This window comes from Lepus europaeus, chromosome 1, assembly GCF_033115175.1.
Source record: "Lepus europaeus isolate LE1 chromosome 1, mLepTim1.pri, whole genome shotgun sequence".
NCBI lineage: Eukaryota > Metazoa > Chordata > Mammalia > Lagomorpha > Leporidae > Lepus > Lepus europaeus.
Genome location: NC_084827.1, coordinates 121,513,114 through 121,538,885, shown reverse-complemented (window position 1 = coordinate 121,538,885; position 25,772 = coordinate 121,513,114). Strand labels below are relative to the sequence as shown.

General features: G+C 43.5%; 1 protein-coding gene across 1 annotated transcript in view; it reads left to right on the top strand.

The window, feature by feature from the left end:
- Positions 1–25,437, top strand: part of TTN (titin) — a 274,245-nt gene extending 248,808 nt beyond the window's left edge. Inside the window, exons 284-312 of the mRNA XM_062188546.1 lie at positions 105–1,871; positions 2,127–2,420; positions 3,054–3,341; positions 3,454–3,753; positions 3,876–5,942; positions 6,041–6,343; positions 6,439–6,744; positions 6,839–7,129; positions 7,229–7,525; positions 7,629–7,934; positions 8,804–9,109; positions 9,195–9,476; positions 9,664–10,257; positions 10,374–10,661; positions 10,776–11,075; positions 11,513–11,815; positions 12,367–12,669; positions 12,776–13,360; positions 13,494–13,799; positions 13,916–14,215; positions 14,596–15,171; positions 15,273–15,578; positions 15,904–16,497; positions 16,607–22,227; positions 22,325–22,481; positions 23,202–23,893; positions 23,989–24,142; positions 24,696–24,998; positions 25,139–25,437. Of these exons, the coding sequence (XP_062044530.1) occupies positions 105–1,871; positions 2,127–2,420; positions 3,054–3,341; positions 3,454–3,753; positions 3,876–5,942; positions 6,041–6,343; positions 6,439–6,744; positions 6,839–7,129; positions 7,229–7,525; positions 7,629–7,934; positions 8,804–9,109; positions 9,195–9,476; positions 9,664–10,257; positions 10,374–10,661; positions 10,776–11,075; positions 11,513–11,815; positions 12,367–12,669; positions 12,776–13,360; positions 13,494–13,799; positions 13,916–14,215; positions 14,596–15,171; positions 15,273–15,578; positions 15,904–16,497; positions 16,607–22,227; positions 22,325–22,481; positions 23,202–23,893; positions 23,989–24,142; positions 24,696–24,998; positions 25,139–25,437 (18,488 nt within the window). The remainder of the gene's footprint in view (positions 1–104; positions 1,872–2,126; positions 2,421–3,053; positions 3,342–3,453; positions 3,754–3,875; positions 5,943–6,040; positions 6,344–6,438; positions 6,745–6,838; positions 7,130–7,228; positions 7,526–7,628; positions 7,935–8,803; positions 9,110–9,194; positions 9,477–9,663; positions 10,258–10,373; positions 10,662–10,775; positions 11,076–11,512; positions 11,816–12,366; positions 12,670–12,775; positions 13,361–13,493; positions 13,800–13,915; positions 14,216–14,595; positions 15,172–15,272; positions 15,579–15,903; positions 16,498–16,606; positions 22,228–22,324; positions 22,482–23,201; positions 23,894–23,988; positions 24,143–24,695; positions 24,999–25,138) is intronic.
- Positions 25,438–25,772: the final 335 nt, after the last annotated feature.

Genomic DNA, 25,772 nt, shown 5'->3' with positions numbered 1-25,772 from the left:
TACTCATGTGATTATATTTAAGTTTTTCTATTAGAGTACTTTCAGGAAATCACTCATCATCTTGCTTTTAAAATTCACTGTGTATGTCCATTTTGTCTCTACAGAGGAACCAGAGATTGACCTCGATGTGGCTCTCAGAACCTCTATTATCGCTAAAGCTGGTGAAGATGTGCAAGTGTTGATTCCCTTTAAAGGCAGACCTCCACCTACTGTCACATGGAGAAAAGATGAGAAGAATCTTGGTACTGATGCCAGATACAGCATTCAAAACACTGATTCATCTTCATTACTCATTATTCCTCAAGTTACTCGCAATGATACAGGAAAATATATCCTGACAATAGAAAATGGAGTTGGTCAAGCAAAGTCTTCAACCGTGAGTGTTAAAGTGCTTGATACACCAGCTGCCTGCCAGAAACTACAGGTTAAACATGTTTCCCGAGGCACAGTTACTTTGTTCTGGGATCCTCCCCTCATTGATGGTGGATCGCCCATAATTAACTACGTCATTGAAAAGAGAGATGCCACCAAGAGAACGTGGTCTTCCGTGTCACACAAGTGTTCCAGTACATCCTTTAAGATCATGGATTTGTCAGAGAAAACTCCATTCTTCTTCAGAGTTCTTGCAGAAAATGAAATTGGAATTGGAGAACCCTGTGAAACTACAGAGCCAGTGAAGGCTGCAGAAGTACCAGCTCCTATTAGAGATCTCTCGATGAAAGATTCAACAAAGACATCTGTTACCTTAAGCTGGACCAAACCTGACTTTGATGGTGGTAGTGTCATCACAGACTACGTTGTGGAAAGGAAAGGCAAAGGTGAACAAACGTGGTCATATGCTGGCATAACCAAGACATGTGAAATTGAGATTGGACAACTTAAAGAACAGTCCGTTCTGGAATTCAAAGTGTGTGCCAAAAATGAAAAAGGGCTGAGTGACGGTGTCACAATTGGGCCACTTACAGTGAAAGAGCTTGTAATTACACCTGAAGTTGATCTGTCAGAAATCCCTGGTGCACAAATTGCTGTGAGAATTGGCCATAATGTGCACCTTGAATTACCTTACAAAGGGAAACCCAAACCATCTATCAGTTGGCTGAAAGATGGTCTGCCATTGAAAGAAAGTGAGTATGTTCGTTTCAGTAAAACCGAAAACAAAATCACACTGAGTATTAAGAATGTCAAGAAGGAGCATGGAGGAAAATACACCATTATCCTTGACAATGCAGTCTGTAGAGTTGCATCCCCCATTACCATCATCACTCTCGGCCCACCATCGAAACCCAAAGGACCCATTCGATTTGATGAGATCAAGGCTGACAGCGTCATCATGTCCTGGGATGTGCCAGAAGATGATGGAGGGGGAGAAATCACCTGTTACAGCATTGAGAAGAGGGAGGCGTCACAAACTAACTGGAAGATGGTGTGTTCAAGTGTTGCCAGGACAACTTTCAAAGTTCCTAATCTGGTCAAAGATGCAGAATACCAGTTTAGAGTAAGGGCAGAAAACAGATATGGAGTCAGCGAACCACTTGTCTCTAGCATTATTGTGGCAAAACACCAGTTCAGGATTCCAGGCCCCCCGGGAAAGCCAGTCATATACAACGTGACTTCTGATGGCATGTCACTAACTTGGGATGCTCCAGTTTACGACGGTGGTTCAGAAGTTACTGGATTCCACGTGGAAAAGAAAGAAAGAAATAGCATCCTCTGGCAGAGAATTAACATGTCACCAATATCTGGAAGAGAATATAGAGCCACTGGACTAATAGAAGGCCTGGATTACCAATTCCGTGTATATGCTGAAAATTCAGCTGGCCTAAGCTCACCGAGTGACCCAAGCAAATTCACCCTAGCTGTTTCCCCAGTAGGTAAGTGGTTATTATCCAAATATATTTAATTTGGCAAATGAACATGTTGGAAAGAATAAAATCAGACACTGCTTTTCTCCCCTGTATACCTTCTCCCATATCTTCTTGTTGCTAGAGAACAAGTCTTCTAAAGCAAGGGAAATGAAAACTATGAAACAAAGTTGAAAATAATGGCTATGAGATGGTGGATTTATTTTTCTTCTACTCATAAGATTAAGGGCTAGTGATGCATGTAACTTCCTTATGATTTTGCAGACCCACCTGGAACTCCCGACTACATTGATGTTACCCGGGAAACCATCACACTTAAATGGAACCCACCATTGCGTGATGGAGGCAGTAAGATCGTGGCCTACAGCATTGAGAAGCGGCAAGGAGATGATCGCTGGGTTAGATGCAACTTCACCGACGTCAGTGAATGTCAGTACACAGTTACAGGACTTAGTCCTGGAGATCGATATGAGTTCAGAATAATTGCAAGAAATGCTGTTGGAACTATAAGCCCGCCCTCACAGTCTTCTGGCATTATTATGACGAGAGACGAAAATGGTGAGCATTTACAACTGATTTTCAAAGTGACTAAGGATCTTTACATTCTTAAAAATTACTTTTGGCCCCAGAGTCTGCAAAACAGGAACAGATTACAGCGTACACAAGGTTGCCATGTGTATCAATTAGTTCTTTTTTGCTTTCATTTGAAGAGAATAAAAAAATGCAATTGGCCTCTTTTTACCATGTCTATTATTTTTGCTCCATTCCTATAGAAAAAGCATGCAATCAGGTTTTAGCTTTGTATTTTTAGCCATTTATAATAAATGAAGGAAAAGGTCCATCTCTATAGAAGTTATTCAGTTACAACAAATATTCAACAACACATTCATCCCCTTGCTTGAATGCAGCTTACGACTTGTTGCAGGAATGTGTTTGAATATGCAGCAGTATTAGAAACGAAATGGTCTGTAAGTGTGTTGTATCTCTTTTTACAAATGCTAATACAAAAATAATAACATGACAGACATAATAAAGCGAATGCTCTACCCCATAGTACAAATTCTCCATTATCAAGATAGGCTTTGAGTGCAGAGTACAAGTCCTTACCCCTCCAGGTTTTCTATGTGGCACTAAGGAAAGGTATGTTTGTAAAGGTATTAAGCAAACTAATACATTCTACTTCTTTTATAGTTCCACCAACGGTAGAGTTTGGTCCTGAATACTTTGACGGTCTCACTATTAAGTCTGGAGAGAGCCTTAGAATTAAAGCTTTGGTACAAGGACGGCCAGTACCTCGGGTAACTTGGTTCAAAGATGGAGTAGAAATCGAAAAGAGGATGAATATGGAAATAACTGATGTACTTGGATCCACCAGCCTCTTTGTCAGAGATGCTACTCGGGACCATCGTGGCATATATACAGTGGAAGCCAAAAATGTATCAGGTTCCACCAAAGCAGACATTACAGTCAAAGTACAAGGTACTTTTAAAACAGATTCTTAGTGTTATAATTTATGGGACTTGGATGTGAGCTATGCCTTAACTGTGTTTTAATGGACAAAGGAAACTCACTCTGGAAACGTCTCTTACAGATACACCAGGAAAAGTGGTTGGGCCAATAAGATTCACCAACATTACAGGGGAGAAGATGACATTGTGGTGGGATGCTCCACTCAACGACGGCTGTTCTCCCATCACTCACTACATCATTGAAAAACGAGAAACCAGCAGACTTGCTTGGGCACTAATAGAGGATAAATGTGAAGCCCACAGTTACACTGCCATTAAACTAATAACTGGCAATGAATATCAATTCCGTGTTTCTGCAGTTAACAAGTTTGGCGTTGGCAGGCCACTTGATTCTGACCCAGTCATTGCTCAAATACAATACAGTAAGTTTCCATCTTTATCAAGTGGTATTCTCCATGCAATTTACTTTACATGCAAATGTGGCTAATTGGTTTGGGTTTCTTTTTTCTTTTCTTTTCTTTTTTTTTTTTTTAACATTTTACAGCTGTTCCTGATGCCCCTGGCACTCCAGAACCTAGCAATGTAACAGGCAATAGCATTACCCTGACCTGGGCAAGGCCAGAATCAGATGGTGGCAATGAAATTCAACAATATATCCTTGAAAGGAGAGAAAAGAAAAGCACGAGATGGGTGAAAGTGATCAGCAAACGACCAATCTCTGAGACAAGATTCAAAGTGACCGGTCTGACGGAAGGCAATGAGTATGAATTCCACGTCATGGCTGAGAATGCCGCGGGAATAGGACCTGCAAGTGACATCTCAAGACTCATTAAATGCAGAGAGCCCGTCAGCCCACCAAGTGCTCCCTCAGTGGTCAAAGTGACGGACACATCTAAGACAACCGTGAGTTTAGAATGGGCCAAGCCAGTCTTTGATGGTGGCATGGAAATCATTGGGTATATTATAGAGATGTGCAAAGCTGACTTAGGAGACTGGCACAAGGTGAATGCAGAGACATGTGTGAAGACAAGATACACAGTCACTGATCTACAAGCAGGTGAAGAGTACAAATTCCGAGTTAGTGCTATCAATGGTGCTGGGAAAGGAGACAGCTGTGAAGTGACTGGCACAATTAAAGCCATTGACCGATTATCAGCTCCTGAGTTAGACATCGATGCAAACTTCAAGCAGACACATATTGTTAGAGCTGGGGCCAGTATTCGCCTCTTCATTGCCTACCAGGGTAGACCTACTCCTACAGCTGTGTGGAGCAAAGCAGACTCCAACCTTAGCATTCGGGCTGATATCCATACAACAGACTCCTTCAGCACCCTCACTGTGGAAAACTGCAACAGAAATGATGCCGGGAAATATACCCTTACAGTGGAAAACAACAGCGGGAGCAAGTCCATCACATTCACCGTGAAGGTCCTGGACTCCCCAGGCCCACCTGGTCCAATTACCTTCAAGGACGTGACCCGGGGCTCTGCTACACTGCTCTGGGATGCCCCTCTCCTCGATGGTGGTGCCCGAATCCATCACTATGTGGTAGAGAAACGAGAAGCAAGTCGGCGTAGCTGGCAGACTGTCAGTGAGAAATGCACTCGTCAGATCCTCAAGGTCAGTGACCTAGCAGAAGGCGTCCCATACTATTTCCGTGTTTCTGCAGAAAACGAGTATGGTGTTGGTGAGCCATATGAAATGCCAGAGCCAATGGTAGCCACAGAACAGCCTGCTCCACCTAAGAGACTTGACGTCATTGACACGAGCAAATCCTCTGCAGTCTTAGCTTGGCTTAAACCTGACCATGATGGAGGCAGCCGGATCACTGGCTACCTGCTTGAAATGAGACAAAAGGGATCTGACTTCTGGGTTGAAGCTGGTCACACCAAACAGCTCACTTTCACAGTGGAACGCCTCGTTGAGAACACAGAATATGAATTCCGTGTAAAGGCCAAGAACAACGCTGGCTATAGTGAACCCAGGGAAGCATTCTCTTCTGTCATCATAAAAGAACCTCAAATTGAGCCTACTGCTGATCTCACAGGAATTACTAATCAGCTCATAACTTGCAAAGCAGGAAGCCCATTTACCATTGATGTACCAATCAGTGGCCGTCCTGCACCCAGAGTGACATGGAAACAGGAAGAAATGAGGCTGAAGGAGACAGACCGAGTGAGCATCACAACAACAAAAGACAGAACCACTCTGACCATAAAGGACAGCATGAGAGGCGACTCTGGAAGATACTTCTTGACCCTGGAGAATACAGCTGGTGTTAAAACCTTTACCATCACTGTTGTGGTCATTGGAAGACCAGGCCCAGTAACCGGCCCCATCGAGGTCTCATCTGTCTCAGCCGAATCATGTGTCCTGTCATGGTCTGAACCTAAAGATGACGGAGGCACCGAAATCACTAATTACATCGTTGAGAAACGTGAGTCAGGTACAACTGCCTGGCAGCTTGTCAATTCCAGTATCAAGCGCACTCAGATTAAAGTCACCCATCTCACAAAGTACATGGAATATTCATTCCGGGTCAGTTCAGAGAATAGATTTGGCGTCAGCAAGCCTCTGGAATCAGCGCCAATAATTGCTGAGCATCCATTTGGTAAGAAAACTAAAAATCAGATTTCAAAGTATCTATTATTAAATATTTCCACTACATTTTCTAAAACTATATTCATATTTGACACCTTTGTATTTTAGTCCCACCAAGTGCTCCTACTAGACCAGAGGTCTACCACGTATCTGCAACTACCATGTCTATTCGTTGGGAAGAGCCCTACCATGATGGTGGCAGTAAAATCATTGGCTACTGGGTTGAGAAGAAAGAACGTAACACCATTCTTTGGGTGAAAGAAAACAAAATACCATGCTTGGAGTGCAACTACAAAGTCACAGGTTTAGTAGAAGGCCTGGAATATCAGTTCAGAACCTACGCACTCAATGCTGCAGGTGTCAGCAAAGCCAGTGAAGCTTCAAGACCCATAATGGCTCAAAACCCAGTTGGTATGTATTAGTTTAAGGTATTTTTTTGTTGTTATTAATGGTAGTCGTAGAATTGAGAGCTGTATTTTTTAACCTTACCTTTGTATCCCTTCTAGATGCACCAGGCAGACCAGAAGTGACAGATGTCACGAGATCAACAGTCTCATTGATTTGGTCTGCCCCAGTGTATGATGGAGGCAGCAAAGTTGTGGGCTACATCATAGAGCGTAAGCCAGTCAGTGAGGTTGGAGATGGTCGCTGGCTGAAGTGCAACTACACCATTGTATCTGACAATTTCTTCACCGTGACTGCTCTCAGTGAAGGAGACACTTACGAATTCCGTGTGTTGGCCAAGAACGCAGCAGGTGTAATTAGCAAAGGGTCAGAATCCACCGGCCCCGTCACATGCCGAGATGAATATGGTAAGAAATTTTCCACAACATGTGTCAATTTCACATTTTTCACAATGTGTGTGAAAAATCAACTGATACTCATATTTATTTTGCCTGTTAACAGCTCCACCCAAGGCTGAGCTGGATGCCAGATTACATGGTGACCTGGTTACCATCAGAGCAGGTTCCGATCTTGTTCTTGATGCTGCGGTTGGTGGCAAACCTGAACCTAAAATTATCTGGACCAAAGGAGACAAGGAACTAGATCTCTGTGAGAAAGTGTCACTGCAATACACTGGCAAACGAGCAACTGCTGTGATCAAGTTCTGTGACAGAAGTGACAGTGGAAAATACACTTTAACAGTGAAGAATGCCAGTGGGACCAAGGCTGTGTCTGTCATAGTCAAAGTTCTCGGTAAAGCCCATTAAATGTTCTCGCATCTTCATAGCATTTCCAAGTACAAGCAGACAGAAAAATGGTCTTCATCATGGCTTCTCATTACACCTCTTTCAGATTCCCCTGGCCCATGTGGAAAACTCACTGTCAGCAGAGTCACAGAGGAGAAATGCACTTTGGCTTGGAGCCTTCCTCAGGAAGATGGGGGAGCAGAAATAACTCACTACATCGTGGAAAGACGCGAGACCAGCAGGCTCAACTGGGTGATTGTTGAAGGCGAATGCCCAACCCTATCCTATGTGGTTACCAGACTCATCAAGAACAATGAATACATATTCCGAGTGAGGGCAGTAAACAAATATGGCCCTGGTGTGCCTGTTGAATCAGAGCCAATTGTGGCCAGAAACTCATTCAGTAAGTAGTGACACTTTTAAACAGCTTAGTGGTTGAAATGTCACGGGATCCAAGGTGATTTTGTACAATTCTGATCGTTCTTCCTTTCATAAAATATTAACAGCTATTCCATCACAACCCGGCATACCTGAAGAAGTCGGGGCTGGCAAGGAGCACATCATCATCCAGTGGACAAAACCAGAATCGGATGGAGGCAATGACATCAGCAACTACCTCGTGGACAAACGCGAGAAGAAGAGCCTGCGCTGGACCCGTGTCAACAAGGACTACGTGGTGTACGATACCAGGCTGAAGGTGACCAGCCTCATGGAGGGCTGTGACTACCAGTTCCGGGTGACTGCAGTGAACGCCGCTGGCAACAGTGAGCCCAGCGAGGCTTCCAACTTCATCTCGTGCAGAGAACCATCATGTGAGTTCAGGATCACACATTAACCCAGTGCCCACCAAAACTGGGACACACGATTTTCCAAACATGCCATTTCCAAGAACATGTAAGGTTTATGAAAAACATATGCTTATGATCATGATCTTAGTGCCTATATAGGAAAATATTTCAACTACTACTTCTAATGTAAACTAGCAATTAACATTGTTTTGTAAGCCACTGCAGTATTTTCCAATTTATAAAAAAAAAAAAATCTACCAATATGAAAGAGATAGACTGGTATTTTATAAATCCAAGAAGAGAGGAGAATGTATTATACTGATAATAATTTCTGAAAAGAGAAAAGGCAAAGTCCGTTTTAAGAAGAGGCTTAGCAGCAGCATAGTCTCTGGTATTGTAATAAGCTGCTAATGAAATCATTGTTGCAACAGCATTAGAAATCGGAAACAAATCCGTTTTCAGAGTTTGAGCCCAGGAGCCAAAAGGACTAAGTCACTGGGACTAAATAGGGGAAGGGGAAGAAACGGATGCCTGCACTTATAAGCAATGTGGAGGTGGCAAGTGATCTTAGCCTCCCGAAAGTGAACAGCTGAAGTCTCTGGGAATAGGTGCTTTAAGCAACGGGTTTAGCTAACAGAGAAGAACACAGCAGAGCCAGCCCAAGTAGAAAAGAAGCATCAACCTTCCTAAATCAGTTAAATTCTTAAAAGAATGATGAAAACATAGCATACAGTGCTGTCGTGTGTTATCATTAAGAGCCTAGTTACTAAGATTATCTTGGTTGATTACGGAAAAAAAGCAACAATGTCTTTGTGAGTCTTGAAAAACAAAATATATGAAGCAGAAAGTTTTCTTATTTGTGTAATATCTGCATTGCCTTTTTTAAATTCCAGACACTCCCGGACCTCCTTCTGCTCCAAGAGTTGTGGATACCACCAAGCACAGCATTAGTTTGGCATGGACCAAGCCCACATATGATGGTGGCACTGACATCACAGGATATGTTCTCGAAATGCAAGAAAAGGACACTGACCAGTGGTACCGAGTGCACACCAATGCTACAATAAGAAATAATGAATTCACTGTACAGGACCTTAAAATGGGCCAGAAATATTCCTTCCGAGTTGCTGCTGTGAATGTGAAGGGTATGAGCGAATACAGTGAATCAACTGCCGAAATTGAGCCCGTGGAAAGACTAGGTATTTATCATTTAAAGCTTCTGGGTGAATTATTTTCTCATCATCCTTGTTCATGGGCTAATTAGGTTTTGACATTATTTCCCAGAAATACCAGATCTCGAGCTGGCAGATGATCTGAAGAAAACTGTGACCATCAGGGCTGGGGCCTCACTGCGCCTGATGGTATCTGTGTCTGGAAGACCAGCTCCTGTCATCACTTGGAGCAAGCAGGGGATTGACCTTGCAAGCCGAGCCATTATTGACACCACCGAAAGCTACTCTCTGCTGATCGTGGATAAAGTCAATCGGTACGATGCTGGAAAATACACCATCGAAGCTGAGAATCAATCTGGCAAGAAGTCGGCAACAGTCCTTGTCAAAGTTTATGGTAAGTGATTTCCTTGAAATTCACTATTCTGTAAGTAGATTCTATAAAAAGATAGACTTTGACTTGTGATAGGCCACCCCCCTAGAGATTATATTTTTCTTTAAAAATATATATTATTTATATTACATGTATATAATAAATCAGACAAAGAAGAAGTATGGTTATTCACTTTTTTTTTTTTTTTTAGATACTCCTGGTCCATGTCCTTCAGTGAAAGTTAAAGAAGTATCAAGAGACTCTGTGACTATTACTTGGGAAATTCCCACAATTGATGGTGGTGCTCCAGTCAATAATTACATCATTGAGAAGCGTGAAGCTGCCATGAGAGCATTCAAAACAGTAACCACCAAGTGCAGCAAGACACTTTACCGAATTTCCGGGCTTGTAGAAGGAACCATGTACTATTTCAGAGTGCTGCCAGAAAACATTTATGGCATTGGAGAACCCTGCGAAACATCCGATGCAGTCTTGGTCTCAGAAGTGCCACTGGTGCCTACAAAGCTAGAAGTGGTCGATGTCACCAAATCCACTGTCACCCTTGCCTGGGAAAAGCCACTCTACGACGGTGGCAGCCGACTCACTGGCTATGTACTTGAGGCCTGCAAAGCTGGCACAGAGAGATGGATGAAGGTTGTTACCTTAAAACCCACAGTCTTGGAGCACACTGTTATTTCCTTAAATGAAGGTGAACAGTACTTATTTAGGGTGAGGGCACAAAACGAGAAAGGCGTGTCAGAACCAAGAGAGATCGTCACAGCTGTGACTGTACAAGATCTCAGAGGTATGTATCGAGTAGCCAAAAAACAATAAAAAAGTAAAATGAAAGCATTCAGAGTTCATAATAATTTTTCATTGTAAGTAATGCTCAAGAATAAAAGCCTAATTTCTGTCTCACAGTGTTGCCAACGATCGACCTTTCTATGATGCCTCAAAAGACCATCCATGTGCCGGCGGGCAAACCAGTGGAGCTGGCGATACCTATTGCAGGTCGCCCACCTCCTGCTGCTTCCTGGTTCTTTGCCGGTTCAAAATTGAGAGAATCAGATCGTGTCACAGTTGAAACTCATAGTAAAGTAGCTAAATTAACCATCCGTGAAACTACCATAAGAGACACTGGAGAATATACACTTGAATTGAAGAATGTTACTGGAACTACTTCAGAGACCATTAAAGTGATTATTCTCGGTAAGGATGGGGGGATGGCGACAAAGATACTGACAAAGCAGGCTGCTGGAGTTGAGTCACACAAGTGTGAGTTGAAGTGAAAATGCATTTCTTGGATTTATTTTTCTTTTATAGACAAGCCTGGTCCACCAACTGGGCCTATCAAGATTGATGAAATTGAAGCTACATCAGTTACCATTTCTTGGGAACCGCCCGAATTGGATGGTGGCGCTCCACTGAGTGGTTATGTGGTAGAACAACGCGACGCTCATCGTCCAGGGTGGCTGCCAGTTTCTGAATCAGTGACTAGACCCACATTTAAGTTTACCAGACTCACTGAAGGAAACGAGTATGTGTTCCGCGTGGCTGCAACAAACCGCTTCGGCATTGGCTCTTACTTGCAGTCTGAGGTCATAGAATGCCGCAGCAGCATAAGTAAGTTCTTGGAACCCCCTGCCTTTCTCCCCACCTTTGGTTCCGAGTGCAAAAAAAGGGGGAGGGGGTTGGGGAGAAAATCCGTAGATGGAAGATCTCTCTCTCTCTCTCTCTCTCTCTCTCTCTCTCTGCATGGGTAACTCTACCTTTCAAATAAGTAAATAGTTCTTTTTTTAAAATGGAAGGGAGTGAGGCAGGAAAGCAATAAGTTAAGACTATGTTTCCGAGGGAGAAAGACTGCAGAGTGTATCCTTAATCACTGTTTACAGAATTGAAGAAAATGAGGAACAAGAAAAGTATAAAAGTGAAAACACTGGAAAAACAGTCACAAGTATCTTGAATGCCATTGAAAACACCAACCGAAAGCCCAGACACTGATAGTTTTTAGTTTGATGTAATCACGTTGCTATATTGTGTTTGCCTTTGTCATGCTACAGGTATCCCTGGACCTCCAGAGACCTTACAGGTATTCGATGTCTCCCGTGATGGCATGACACTTACGTGGTATCCACCGGAAGATGACGGTGGCTCCCAGGTGACAGGCTATATCGTGGAGCGCAAAGAAGTGAGAGCAGATCGATGGGTCCGTGTCAATAAAGTGCCAGTGACAATGACACGGTACCGCTCCACCGGCCTTATTGAAGGCTTAGAATACGAACACCGTGTCACAGCCATTAACGCAAGAGGGACTGGAAAACCAAGTCGTCCTTCCAAGTCTGTTGTTGCCATGGATCCAATCGGTAAGTGTTTTGTATAAGGATAGTTAAATACACTCATATGCAGTAAAGCTCGTCATTCTGATGTATATAGCTCTATGAGGTTTTATTTAAATATACTATTGGATTCACCACCACATATATATCACCATAATATATTTTCATCATCCCCAAAACTAATTTGTGTTTTTCCCAACAACTTCTGTCAAATAACTTTTTACATAATTTTCTTGGGTCTGTTTCCTCTTCTTTAAAATGAGACTCATAACATAGGAGCCTATCACAGATAAGATGGTAAAATTTTAAAAAAAATACGTTAATATTTCCCAATGTAAGATAGTCATGATAAATGTAAGGTGTTGCGATCACAAGTAAACCACATTTAAGACAAATGTAAAAGCAAAACCTTTAAGCATTTTAACTGGTAAAATCAAACAAATTTGCACAAAATGGGAACTAGTTTAATGCTAACAGGCCACATTTCAAGCATTCACTGAGTTTGTTAGGTGGCACAGTTGACTTTCCACTTGGCATCAACTCTGAGAAGTATATTGTTGCTTTATTCTTCCTTCCAGCTCCACCAGGAAAGCCACAAAACCCAAGAGTGACTGATACTACAAGGACATCCGTCTCCCTGGCCTGGAGTGTTCCAGAAGATGAGGGAGGATCTAAAGTCACAGGCTACTTGATCGAAATGCAGAAAGTAGATCAACACGAATGGACCAAATGTAACACCACGCCCACCAAGATTCGGGAGTATACTTTAACACATCTACCTCAGGGTGCTGAATACAGATTCCGTGTCCTCGCTTGTAACGCTGGGGGCCCTGGGGAGCCTGCTGAGGTACCCGGAACAGTCAAAGTCACCGAAATGCTTGGTAAGACATATAATCGCTTATTTTCTGCTAAAGTTGCCTTCAGACTTACTTCCTCCTCATCCCTCCCCAATTACAAATCGTAACCCTACCATTTTTCCTCCCCCAGAATATCCTGATTATGAACTTGATGAAAGATACCAGGAAGGTGTCTTTGTAAGACAAGGTGGGGTCATCAGACTCACCATACCAATCAAGGGAAAACCATTCCCAATATGCAAATGGACCAAGGAAGGCCACGACGTTAGCAAGCGTGCCATGATCGCAACATCAGAAACACACACTGAGCTTGTGATCAAGGAAGCAGACAGGAATGATTCTGGCACCTATGACCTGGTTCTGGAAAATAAATGTGGCAAGAAGGCTGTTTACATCAAGGTCAAGGTGATAGGAAGTCCCAACACCCCAGAAGGACCCCTTGAATACGATGACATACAAGCTCGCTCTGTAAGGGTCAGCTGGAGACCTCCTGCGGATGATGGTGGTGCTGACATCTTGGGTTACATACTTGAGAGACGAGAAGTACCTAAGGCAGCCTGGTACACCATCGATTCCAGAGTCCGAGGCACATCCCTGGTGGTGAAAGGCCTCAAAGAAAATGTGGAATACCACTTCCGGGTTTCAGCAGAAAACCAGTTTGGCATAAGCAAACCCTTGAAATCCGAGGAACCAGTCATACCAAAGACACCGCTGAGTAAGTGCCCATTCAACCACCAAACTGTAAAAATTATTTCAGTTTTTGTTTGTTTGTTTTTAAAGGAAAGCCATCAGTGTACAAGATCTGGGAATATGCTCTAAACATGTATGTTTTGCACTTATGTATATAGATCCGCCAGAACCTCCAAGCAATCCTCCAGAAGTACTTGACGTGACCAAGAGTTCTGTTAGCTTGTCCTGGTCCCGGCCCAAAGATGATGGTGGCTCTCGAGTCACAGGCTACTACATTGAGCGCAAGGAGACATCGACGGACAAATGGGTCAGACACAACAAGACACAGATAACCACTACAATGTACACTGTCACCGGGCTCGTTCCTGATGCTGAATATCAGTTCCGCATCATCGCACAGAATGAAGTTGGCCTAAGCGAGACCAGCCCCGCCTCCGAACCAGTTGTCTGCAAAGATCCATTTGGTAAGGAAAGGGTTTTCTAAGGGCTTATGACCTAAGAGGGAAAATATCTTTAGTCTTTTCCTTCTATTTCATCAGTGAAATTGACTCCCTTTTTAATTTGTTTTCAACTATTTCAGATAAGCCAAGTCAACCAGGAGAACTTGAGATTCTTTCAATATCCAAAGACAGTGTCACTCTACAGTGGGAGAAACCTGAATGTGATGGTGGCAAAGAAATCCTGGGCTACTGGGTTGAATACAGACAGTCTGGAGATAGTGCCTGGAAGAAGAGCAATAAGGAACGTATCAAGGACAAGCAATTTACAATAGGTGGTTTGCTGGAAGCTACTGAATATGAATTCAGGGTTTTTGCTGAGAATGAAACTGGTCTTAGCAGACCTCGAAGAACTGCTACGTCTATAAAGACTAAGCTAACGTGTAAGTAGCCTTTAGATGTCTGCTTATGATTTACAACAACATGTTAAGGCTAATCTCCCTCTCTATACTAAGTAGATCGCTGGAAAGCTTTATGGGAGAGCAAGTATTTGGAAAACAATTGCTCATTTTAGCATATGAACACATAGGGAATAGGTGCAAATTTCTATAGGAAAGATACCAGCAGAAATGGGTGCAGGGGTCCCTATTTTCCCACAAACCCTAGGAAAATCATTTCCACAGAGTCTAAGAATCACATTCATATGTAATCCATGGTATCTAACAAAGTGTTATCAATAGGATAACTCCATTGCTGACACACAAGGACAGGAAACCAGGTTCAGCAGTAACTATGCACTAACATCATCTTTCACATCTTTCAGCTGGAGAGGCCCCAGGAGTACGCAAAGAAATGCAGGATGTTACCACCAAATTGGGTGAACCTGCTCAACTCTCATGCCAGATTGTCGGAAGGCCTCTTCCTGACATTAAATGGTACAGATTTGGTAAGGAACTTGTACAAAGCCGGAAATACAAAATGTCTTCAGATGGACGCACACATACTCTGACAGTAATGACAGAGGAACAAGAAGACGAAGGTGTTTATACCTGCATAGCTACTAATGAAGTTGGAGAAGTGGAAAGCAGTAGCAAGCTTCTCCTGCAAGCGGCACCACAGTTCCATCCTGGTTACCCACTCAAAGAGAAGTATTACGGTGCTGTGGGTTCTACGCTTCGACTCCATGTTATGTACATTGGTCGTCCAGTACCTGCCATGACTTGGTTCCATGGCCAGAAACTCTTGCAAAACTCAGAAAACATTACCATTGAGAACACTGAGCACTATACTCATCTTGTCATGAAAAACGTCCAACGTAAGACTCATGCGGGGAAATACAAAGTTCAGCTCAGCAACGTTTTTGGAACAGTTGATGCCATGCTTGACGTGGAAATACAAGGTATTTTGTTTTCATCCTTTTGTTTTGTTTTTTAAGGAAAAAAAGCAAAGTCTTGGGAAACACGCTATGAAAATTAATGCAATTGTATTTTCTCCCAACAGATAAACCAGACAAGCCTACAGGACCAATTGTGATTGAAGCTCTATTGAAGAACTCTGTAGTCATCAGCTGGAAGCCACCTGCAGACGATGGTGGCTCCTGGATCACCAATTATGTGGTGGAGAAATGTGAGGCCAAGGAAGGGGCTGAATGGCAATTGGTGTCTTCAGCCATCTCAGTGACAACCTGTAGAATTGTGAACCTCACAGAAAATGCTGGCTATTACTTCCGGGTTTCAGCTCAGAACACGTTTGGCATCAGTGAGCCTCTAGAGGTCTCCTCAGTTGTGATCATCAAGAGTCCATTTGGTGAGTACGACCCGATTGCTATCTTGCATGCAGAGATGGCATTTTACTGGGTGAAAAAATAATTTTGAAAGGAAAGAGCTAAGATTCAGATCAAGCACCAGTGCCTTTTTTCTCACTTCCATTGAATATTTACAAATATAAATGGGGAAATATATACCCTATCCCCTTTTTGAAAAGGAATTCAAGTTTTTTGATAATTTTCTTACCAGAAGGTAGTAGAATAACTATTGTAATAGGACTTTGGACTCATTCTACTTTTAGAAATAAGCTTTTAATAAACTTGCCTGCTTCACCTCCTAATTCAAATCATTTTTTTTTAAAATAGAAAAGCCAGGTGCTCCTGGAAAACCAACTATTACTGCAATCACAAAAGATTCCTGTGTTGTGGCTTGGAAGCCACCTGCCAGCGACGGAGGTGCGAAGATTAGAAATTACTATCTTGAAAAGCGCGAGAAGAAGCAGAACAAATGGATTGCTGTGACAACGGAAGAAATCCGAGAAACTGTCTTCTCAGTGCAAAACCTTATTGAAGGTCTTGAATACGAGTTCCGTGTGAAATGTGAAAACCTAGGTGGGGAAAGTGAATGGAGTGAAGTGTCCGAACCTGTCACTCCTAAATCTGACGTTCCCATTCAGGCACCACACTTTAAAGAAGAATTGAGAAATCTAAATGTCAGGTACCAGAGCAATGCTACTTTGGTCTGCAAGGTGACAGGTCATCCGAAACCTGTTGTGAAATGGTACAGACAAGGCAAAGAAATCATTGCAGATGGCTTGAAGTACAGGATTCAAGAATTTAAAGGTGGCTACCACCAGCTCATTATTGCCAGTGTCACAGATGATGATGCCACAGTTTACCAAGTCAGAGCTACCAACCAAGGGGGATCTGTGTCAGGCACTGCCTCCTTGGAAGTAGAAGGTAAAAACATATCATAAGCATCAGTTGGGTTTTAAATGACTTACTAATTTGGAGAGGAAAGTGTTACATGTTACTAAATTGTATTCCCTCCTCTTTTATTTTGATACAGTTCCAGCTAAGATACATTTGCCTAAAAACCTGGAAGGCATGGGAGCTGTTCATGCCCTCCGTGGTGAGGTGGTCAGCATCAAGATCCCTTTCAGTGGGAAACCAGATCCTGTGATCACCTGGCAGAAAGGACAAGATCTCATTGACAATAACGGCCAGTACCAAGTTATTGTCACAAGGTCCTTTACATCACTCGTTTTCCCCAATGGAGTGGAGAGAAAAGATGCCGGTTTCTATGTGGTCTGTGCTAAAAACAGATTTGGAATTGACCAAAAGACAGTTGAATTGGATGTGGCAGATGTTCCTGACCCACCCAGAGGAGTCAAAGTGAGTGATGTCTCACGAGATTCTGTCAACTTAACATGGACTGAGCCAGCTACCGATGGTGGCAGCAAAATCACCAACTACATTATTGAAAAATGCGCAACAACAGCAGAAAGATGGCTCCGTGTAGGGCAGGCCCGAGAAACACGTTATACCGTCATCAACTTATTTGGAAAGACAAGTTACCAGTTCCGGGTAATAGCTGAAAATAAGTTTGGCCTGAGCAAGCCTTCTGAGCCCTCAGAACCAACTGTAACCAAAGAAGATAAAACCAGAGCCATGAACTACGATGAAGAGGTGGATGAGACCAGGGAAGTTTCCATGACTAAAGCCTCTCACTCCAAAACCAAGGAACTCTATGAGAAATATATGATTGCTGAAGATCTTGGGCGAGGTGAATTTGGAATTGTCCACCGTTGTGTTGAAACTTCCTCAAAGAAGACATTCATGGCCAAATTTGTTAAAGTCAAAGGGACCGATCAGGTTTTGGTAAAGAAGGAAATTTCCATTCTAAACATTGCTAGGCACAGAAACATTTTATACCTCCATGAATCTTTTGAAAGCATGGAAGAACTAGTTATGATCTTTGAGTTCATATCAGGACTTGACATATTTGAACGCATTAACACAAGTGCTTTTGAGCTAAATGAAAGAGAAATCGTAAGTTATGTTCGCCAAGTCTGTGAAGCACTTGAGTTCTTACATAGTCATAGTATTGGACACTTTGACATTAGACCAGAAAACATCATTTACCAAACGAGGAGGAGCTCTGTCATTAAAATAATAGAATTTGGTCAAGCTCGTCAGCTGAAACCAGGGGACAACTTTAGGCTTCAGTTCACTGCCCCTGAATACTATGCACCTGAAGTGCACCAACATGATGTGGTGAGCACGGCCACAGATATGTGGTCCCTTGGAACACTGGTATATGTGCTCTTGAGTGGTATCAACCCATTCCTGGCTGAAACTAACCAACAGATAATTGAGAATATCATGAATGCTGAATATACTTTTGATGAAGAAGCATTCAAAGAAATTAGCCTTGAAGCCATGGATTTTGTTGACCGGCTTTTGGTGAAAGAGAGGAAATCTCGCATGACCGCATCTGAGGCACTCCAGCACCCGTGGCTGAAGCAGAAGATAGACAGAGTCAGTACTAAAGTGATTAGAACATTAAAACACCGGCGTTACTACCACACTCTGATCAAGAAAGACCTGAACATGGTTGTGTCAGCAGCCCGGATCTCCTGTGGTGGTGCAATTCGATCTCAGAGGGGAGTGAGTGTTGCTAAAGTGAAAGTGGCATCCATTGAAATTGGCCCAGTTTCTGGGCAGATAATGCACGCGGTTGGTGAAGAAGGAGGCTATGTCAAATATGTATGCAGGATTGAAAATTATGATCAGTCTACTCAAGTGACCTGGTACTTTGGTGTCAGACAGCTGGAGAACAGTGAGAAATACGAAATCACCTATGAAGATGGAGTGGCTACCATCTATGTCAAAGACATCACCAAATTCGATGACGGTACCTACAGATGCAAAGTAGTCAATGACTATGGTGAAGACAGTTCTTACGCAGAGCTGTTTGTTAAAGGTGTGAGGGAAGTTTATGACTACTACTGCCGTAGAACCATGAAGAAAATTAAGCGCAGGACCGATACGATGAGACTCCTGGAAAGGCCACCAGAGTTCACCCTGCCTCTCTATAATAAGACAGCTTACGTGGGTGAAAATGTCCGGTTTGGGGTAACGATAACTGTGCACCCAGAGCCTCGTGTAACATGGTATAAATCAGGTCAGAAAATCAAACCAGGTGATGACGACAAGAAGTACACATTTGAGTCCGACAAAGGTCTTTACCAATTAACAATCAACAGCGTGACCATTGAAGATGATGCCGAATACACTGTTGTGGCGAGGAACAAATACGGTGAGGACAGCTGTAAGGCAAAGCTGACGGTGACCCCACACCCGCCTCCAACAGACACCACCTTAAGACCCATGTTCAAGCGACTCCTGGCCAATGCAGAATGTCAAGAAGGCCAAAGCGTCTGCTTTGAGATCAGAGTGTCTGGCATCCCCCCACCAACATTAAAATGGGAGAAAGATGGCCAGCCACTGTCCCTCGGGCCCAACATTGAAATTATCCATGAAGGCTTGGATTATTATGCTCTGCACATCAGGGATACTTTGCCCGAAGACACTGGTTATTACAGAGTCACAGCCACAAACACAGCTGGTTCCACCAGCTGCCAGGCTCATCTGCAAGTGGAACGCCTGAGGTACGTCAAGCATGAGTTCAAGAGCAAGGAGGAACGTGAGCGGCACGTACAAAGGCAAATCGACAAGACGCTGAGAATGGCCGAGATTCTTTCTGGAACTGAATCGGTACCGCTGACCCAGGTAGCCCAAGAGGCTCTGAGAGAAGCGGCCATCCTGTACAAACCAGCTGTGAGCACCAAGACCGTGAAGGGAGAATACCGACTTGAGACGGAAGAGAAGAAGGAAGAGCGCAAACTCCGTATGCCGTACGAAGTCCCAGAGCCGCGCAAGTACAAACAGACCACCATCGAGGAAGACCAACACATCAAGCAGTTCGTGCCTATGTCTGACATGAAATGGTATAAAAAGATCCGCGACCAGTATGAAATGCCTGGGAAACTTGACAGGGTTGTGCAGAAGAGGCCCAAGCGCATCCGCCTTTCGAGATGGGAACAGTTCTATGTGATGCCTCTTCCACGCATTACAGACCAATACAGACCCAAATGGCGCATTCCCAAACTGTCCCAAGACGATCTGGAGATAGTGAGACCAGCCCGCCGGCGTACACCTTCTCCCGATTACGACTTTTATTACAGACCCAGAAGACGCTCTCTGGGTGACATCTCCGATGAAGAACTCCTCCTTCCCATTGATGACTACTTGGCCATGAAGAGAACAGAGGAAGAGAGGCTGCGCCTTGAAGAAGAGCTGGAACTGGGTTTTTCAGCTTCACCCCCAAGCCGAAGTCCTCCACGTTTTGAGCTGTCGAGCCTACGTTACTCTTCACCACAAGCTCACATCAGGACGGAGGAAACAAGGAAAGATTTCAGATATTCAACCTATCACATCCCAACAAAGACCGAGACCAGCACAAAGTATGCAGAGCTGCGGGAAAGGCACGCCCGGGCCTCATACAGGCAGCCGAAACAGCGGCAAAGGATCATGGCCGAGAAGGAGGACGAGGAGCTGCTTCGGCCAGTGACTACGACCCAGCGCCTCTCGGAATACAAAAGTGAGCTTGACCATCTGTCAAAGGAAGAAAAGTCAAGAAAGAAATCAAGACGACAAAGGCTAGTGACCGAGATCACAGAAATTGAGGAAGAATACGAGATGGCAAAGCATGCGCATAGAGAATCGTCCTCCTCTGCATCCAGGCTGCTGAGGCGGCGGCGCTCCTTGTCACCAACTTACATTGAGTTGATGAGGCCCGTCTCGGAGCTGATCCATTCCCATCCACGACCAGCCGAGGAATACGAAGACGACGAGGACGTAGAACGGAGGTCCCCAACCCCAGAGAGAACTCGCCCACGTTCCCCGAGCCCTGTGTCCAGTGAGAGATCGCTTTCAAGATTTGAGAGGTCTGCGAGATTTGACATCTTTTCCAGGTATGAGTCCATGAAAGCGGCCTTAAAGACTCAAAAGACGTCCGAGAGGAAGTATGAAGTCTTGAGCCAGCAGCCTTTCACGCTGGACCACGCCCCTCGAATCACATTGAGAATGCGCTCCCACAGGGTGCCGTGTGGCCAGAATACACGTTTCATCCTAAACGTTCAGTCTAAACCAACTGCCGAGGTTAAGTGGTACCACAACGGCGTGGAACTGCAGGAGAGCAGTAAGATTCATTACACCAACACGAGCGGGGTGCTGACCCTGGAAATCCTGGACTGTCATATTGATGACAGCGGCACGTACAGAGCCGTGTGCACCAACTACAAGGGCGAAGCTTCCGACTACGCAACCTTGGACGTCACTGGGGGTGACTATACCACCTATGCCTCCCGGCGCAGAGACGAGGAAGTCCCTAGATCCGTTTTCCCTGAGCTGACAAGAACGGAAGCATATGCAGTCTCGTCGTTTAAGAAAACGTCGGAGATGGAAGCGGCTTCCTCCGTGAGGGAGGTGAAATCCCTGATGACAGAGACGAGGGAAAGTCTCTCATCCTATGAACACTATGCAGCTGCCGAAATGAAAAGCGCCGTCTCAGAGGAAAAATCCCTGGAAGAAAAATCCACAACCAGAAAGATCAAGACGACCTTGGAAGCGAGAATTCTCACAAAGCCACGGTCCCTGACGGTCTACGAAGGAGAACCGGCAAGGTTTTCTTGTGATACAGATGGCGAGCCGGTGCCAACTGTGACCTGGCTGCGTGGAGGGGAAGTGATGAGCACTTCCGCCCGCCGCCAAGTGACCACCTCCAAGTACAAATCAACCTTTGAGATCTCTTCAGTCCAAGCCTCTGATGAGGGCGACTACAGCGTGGTGGTAGAAAACAGTGAAGGGAAGCAAGAGGCACGCTTCACTCTGACAGTCCAAAAGGCCAAGGTAACTGAGAAGGCTGTGACGTCACCCCCAAGAGTCAAGTCCCCAGAGCCTCGGGTGAAGTCCCCGGAAGCAGTTAAGTCTCCGAAACGAGTAAAATCTCCAGAACCAGTAACTTCTCCTCCAAAAGCCGTGTCACCCACAGAGACAAAACCCACACCGACAGAGAAAGTTCAGCAGTTACCAGTCTCTGCCCCGCCAAAGATAACTCGGTCTCTTAAAGCAGAGGCTTCCAAGGACATTGCAAAGCTGACCTGTGCAGTTGAGGGCAGTATACTGTGTGCTAAAGAGGTCAGCTGGTATAAAGATGGCAAGAAACTGAAGGAAGATGGGCACTTCCAGTTTCATTATTCAGCAGATGGTAACTATGAGCTCAAAATTCTGAATCTCACCGAGTCGGATTGTGGAGAATATGTTTGTGAAATTTCTAGTGAAGGTGGAACTTCCAAAACGAGCTTCCAGTTTAAGGGGCAAGCCTTTAAGAGTATCCATGAACAGGTGTCCAGTATATCAGAAAGCAAGAAATCCACTCAGAAAACTGCCGAGTCAATCGAAACCAAGAAAGTCGAAACAAAAGCTCCTGAAACAATTTCTTCAAAACCAGTCATTATTAGTGGGCTGCAGGATACGACTGTTTCTTCCGATAATGTTGCTAAATTTTCAATAAGAGCTACTGGAGAACCCCAGCCTACTGTCTCCTGGACAAAAGATGGAAAGGTAACAATGTCCTTAATTTTATCTTCTAAACTAAACTCTCCCCCTCATTCCCATCTCCCCAAGAAAGCTTAAAAACTCACTCACTTGCATTCTGCAGGCTATCACACAAGGAGGTAAATACAAACTCTCTGAAGACAAAGGAGGATTCTTCTTAGAAGTTCATAAGACTAATACTTCTGACAGTGGACTTTATACTTGTACAGTAACGAACTCGGCTGGATCTGTGACCTCCAGCTGCAAATTAACAATAAAAGGTGAGTTGGCTTTTACTCTGACCAACATTCTTCAGAAAATAATATGAAGGAAACATTTCTAAACATTCCCTGTCACACATACACAAAAAATACTGAAATCAAACTGTTCTAATACTACCATACCATTTGTCCACAAATGTAGAAATACATATTTGAAGTCCATATGTGCTTTCTTATTAGTATTGACAACATTTATGAAGGGCCTAACTACATGTAGTGTTATACAAGATTCCATAGAGCCAGTCCCTGCTTCCAGTAATATTTAAGGTTAAAGTCAGGTAGATAAAAATGGTATTGCTTCCCTAAACCTTCACTCTTACTAATTTTCCAAAGCAGTACCAAGCTAATGAAAGAGCCATATTCATTTTCCCAATGAAAATAAGTTGGCTCCATCTTAATATGCTAAAAAAATTATTGTGGAAGTTATTCAAAATCTCCTATGTCTACACATCTCTTAAATCCTTGGATTTTTTAAAAAACTTTTTTCCTTAAGTCGTAAGAATCATCTTCAGCTTTATTTAGTTTAAAGAATCATTTCACTGATCTCAAAATTTCAGGCATGACAATTTTCCAGGATTGGATCTCAGAAATTATTAGGCATCACCTACACTGCATACAGAAGTCAACACTCTTTCTTTGTCTCCATATCATTCACATGCAGAATTTACAAAAGTAAGGGGAGGGGTGTTTCTTTCCAATTAAATCTGGTTTTCTTTTCAGCTGCAAAAGACATTGAGGCACAGAAAGTATCTATACAAAAGACCTCTGAAGTTACCTCTCAGAAGGCAGCAGCTGTCCACGAGGAAATTTCCCAGAAATCCATAACTTCTGAAGAAATCAAGAAGTCAGAGATGAAATCTCAAGAAAAGTTCGCCCTCAAGGAGGAAGCTTCAAAGGTTCTGATTTCCGAAGATGTCAAGAAATCAGCAGCAATGTCCTTGGAGAAATCAGTTGTCCATGAGGAAGTCACTAAAACATCACAGGCATCCCAAGAAATCAGAACTCACGCTGAGATTAAAGCTTCTTCTACTCAGATGAGCATAACTGATGGGCAAAAAGTGACTTTAAAAGCCAACATTGCTGGCGCCACCGACGTGAAGTGGGTCCTGAACGGGAGGGAGCTCACGAACTCGGAGGAATACAGATACGGCATCTCGGGCAGCGATCAGACCCTAACCATCAAGCAAGCCAGTCACAGAGATGCAGGAATCCTCACCTGCATCGGCAAGACCAGCGAAGGGGTCGTCAAGTGTCAGTTCGATCTGAGCCTGAGCAAGGAACTTTCGGATGCCCCAGCCTTCATCTCACAGCCGAGATCCCAGAACGTTAATGAAGGACAGAATGTCCTCTTCTCCTGTGAGATCAGTGGCGAGCCATCTCCTGAGATTGAGTGGTTTAAAAACAACCTGCCAGTAAGTGTAACCCTGTATACACGATTTAAGAAAATTTTAAATACCACATCTACTGCTGAAGAATATAAATCCTTGTCTTTTCTCCTTCATTTTAGATTTCCATTTCTTCACATATCAGTGTGAGCCGCTCTAGAAACATATACACTCTTGAAATCCGAAATGCATCAGTAAGCGACAGTGGAAAGTACACGATTAAGGCCAAAAATTTCCATGGCCAATGTTCAGCCACTGCTTCCTTAACAGTCCTTCGTAAGTATATCTTCACCATTGTCTGTACTTGCTTGTGGCCTTTGCGTGTTTTGTTTTTCTCTTCCTTTTCTTCCCCATTGTGTCTTGTGAGCATAGCAAACTCTCAGAAGCCTTGTTAAGTCCACACGCAAGAGGGACATCCTGTGTGAATTTATCTTTATGGTCAAAAGGTTCTTTACAGCTAAACAGAAGCTTGGACAAGTTATATTTCAAAGAAAAGCTACCAACTTCCCTGAAGCATTTATTTTCAGAATGTGTAATGTATCAATGATCATCTCTGACTAATCATTTTTCTCTTACTGATTCCTAGCACCTGCATGTAATATAATAATAGAAACATAAGGTTCATTTCTTGGAGACATTGAGCTAGCTCTTGACAAATGTATGTATAGATGTATTTGCTTATGCTTCAATGGCAAATTGTTCGGGTTACGTTTCTGTTTGGGTTACGTTTCTGTGCGTGTCTAGGTTTCGATTTCTGTAAGTCAATGTCAGATGTCACCAATTAACCTGATGTCATTGATGTTCACTGTGTATCTGCTATGCTCCACAGCTCTAGTGGAAGAACCTTCCAGAGAGGTAGTATTGAGGACAAGTGGCGACACGAGCTTGCAAGGAAGCTTCTCGTCTCAGTCAGTCCAAATGTCTGCCTCCAAGCAGGAGGCCTCCTTCAGCAGTTTCAGCAGCAGCACTGCTAGCAGCATGACTGAAATGAAATTTGCAAGCATGTCTGCCCAAAGCATGTCCTCCATGCAAGAGTCCTTTGTAGAAATGAGTTCCAGCAGTTTTATGGGAAAATCTAGTATGACACAACTGGAAAGCTCAACTAGTAGAATGCTTAAAGCAGGCATCAGAGGTGAGCAATACAATTACTGGTAGAGGTAGCCAAGCTCAGTAGCCTGGTGTAGTCTTTAGTGCATAACAATTCGGTAGAAAGAGAATCATAATTGTTTTCAGTGATCCTAAAACTTTTTTTTTTGTTATTGTTCCATGAAGGAATTCCACCTAAAATTGAAGCTCTTCCCTCTGATATCAGCATTGACGAAGGCAAAGTTCTGACCGTCGCCTGTGCTTTTACGGGCGAGCCTACCCCAGAGATAACATGGTCATGTGGTGGAAGAAAAATCCAAAATCAAGATCAACAAGGGAGATTCCACATTGAAAACACAGATGACCTAACCACGCTGATCATCATGGACGTACAGAAACAAGATGGTGGACTCTACACCCTGAGCTTGGGGAATGAGTTTGGATCTGACTCTGCCACTGTGAATATCAACATTCGATCCATTTAAGAGGGCCTGTGCTCTTACATATACTCTATACTCGTTCTTAACTTTTCACAAATAATTCACATGGACTAATCTTTCTCATCTGTATATATATTTTTAAAGTAGTTTTGTATCAACCTAAATGAGTCAAAGTTCAAAAATGTGCATTTCAATCTTTTCATAATTGACCTAAGAATATTATACATTTCCTACTGACATGTACATACTGTACATAGCCGAATTGACGGTTATAAAGTTTTGTACCATTACTTTTATGACATTTTACAGTGTAACTTATGAAACAAACTGTTGGTAGGAGAAAGTTTCTTATGGAACGAATACCCTGCTCAACACTTACC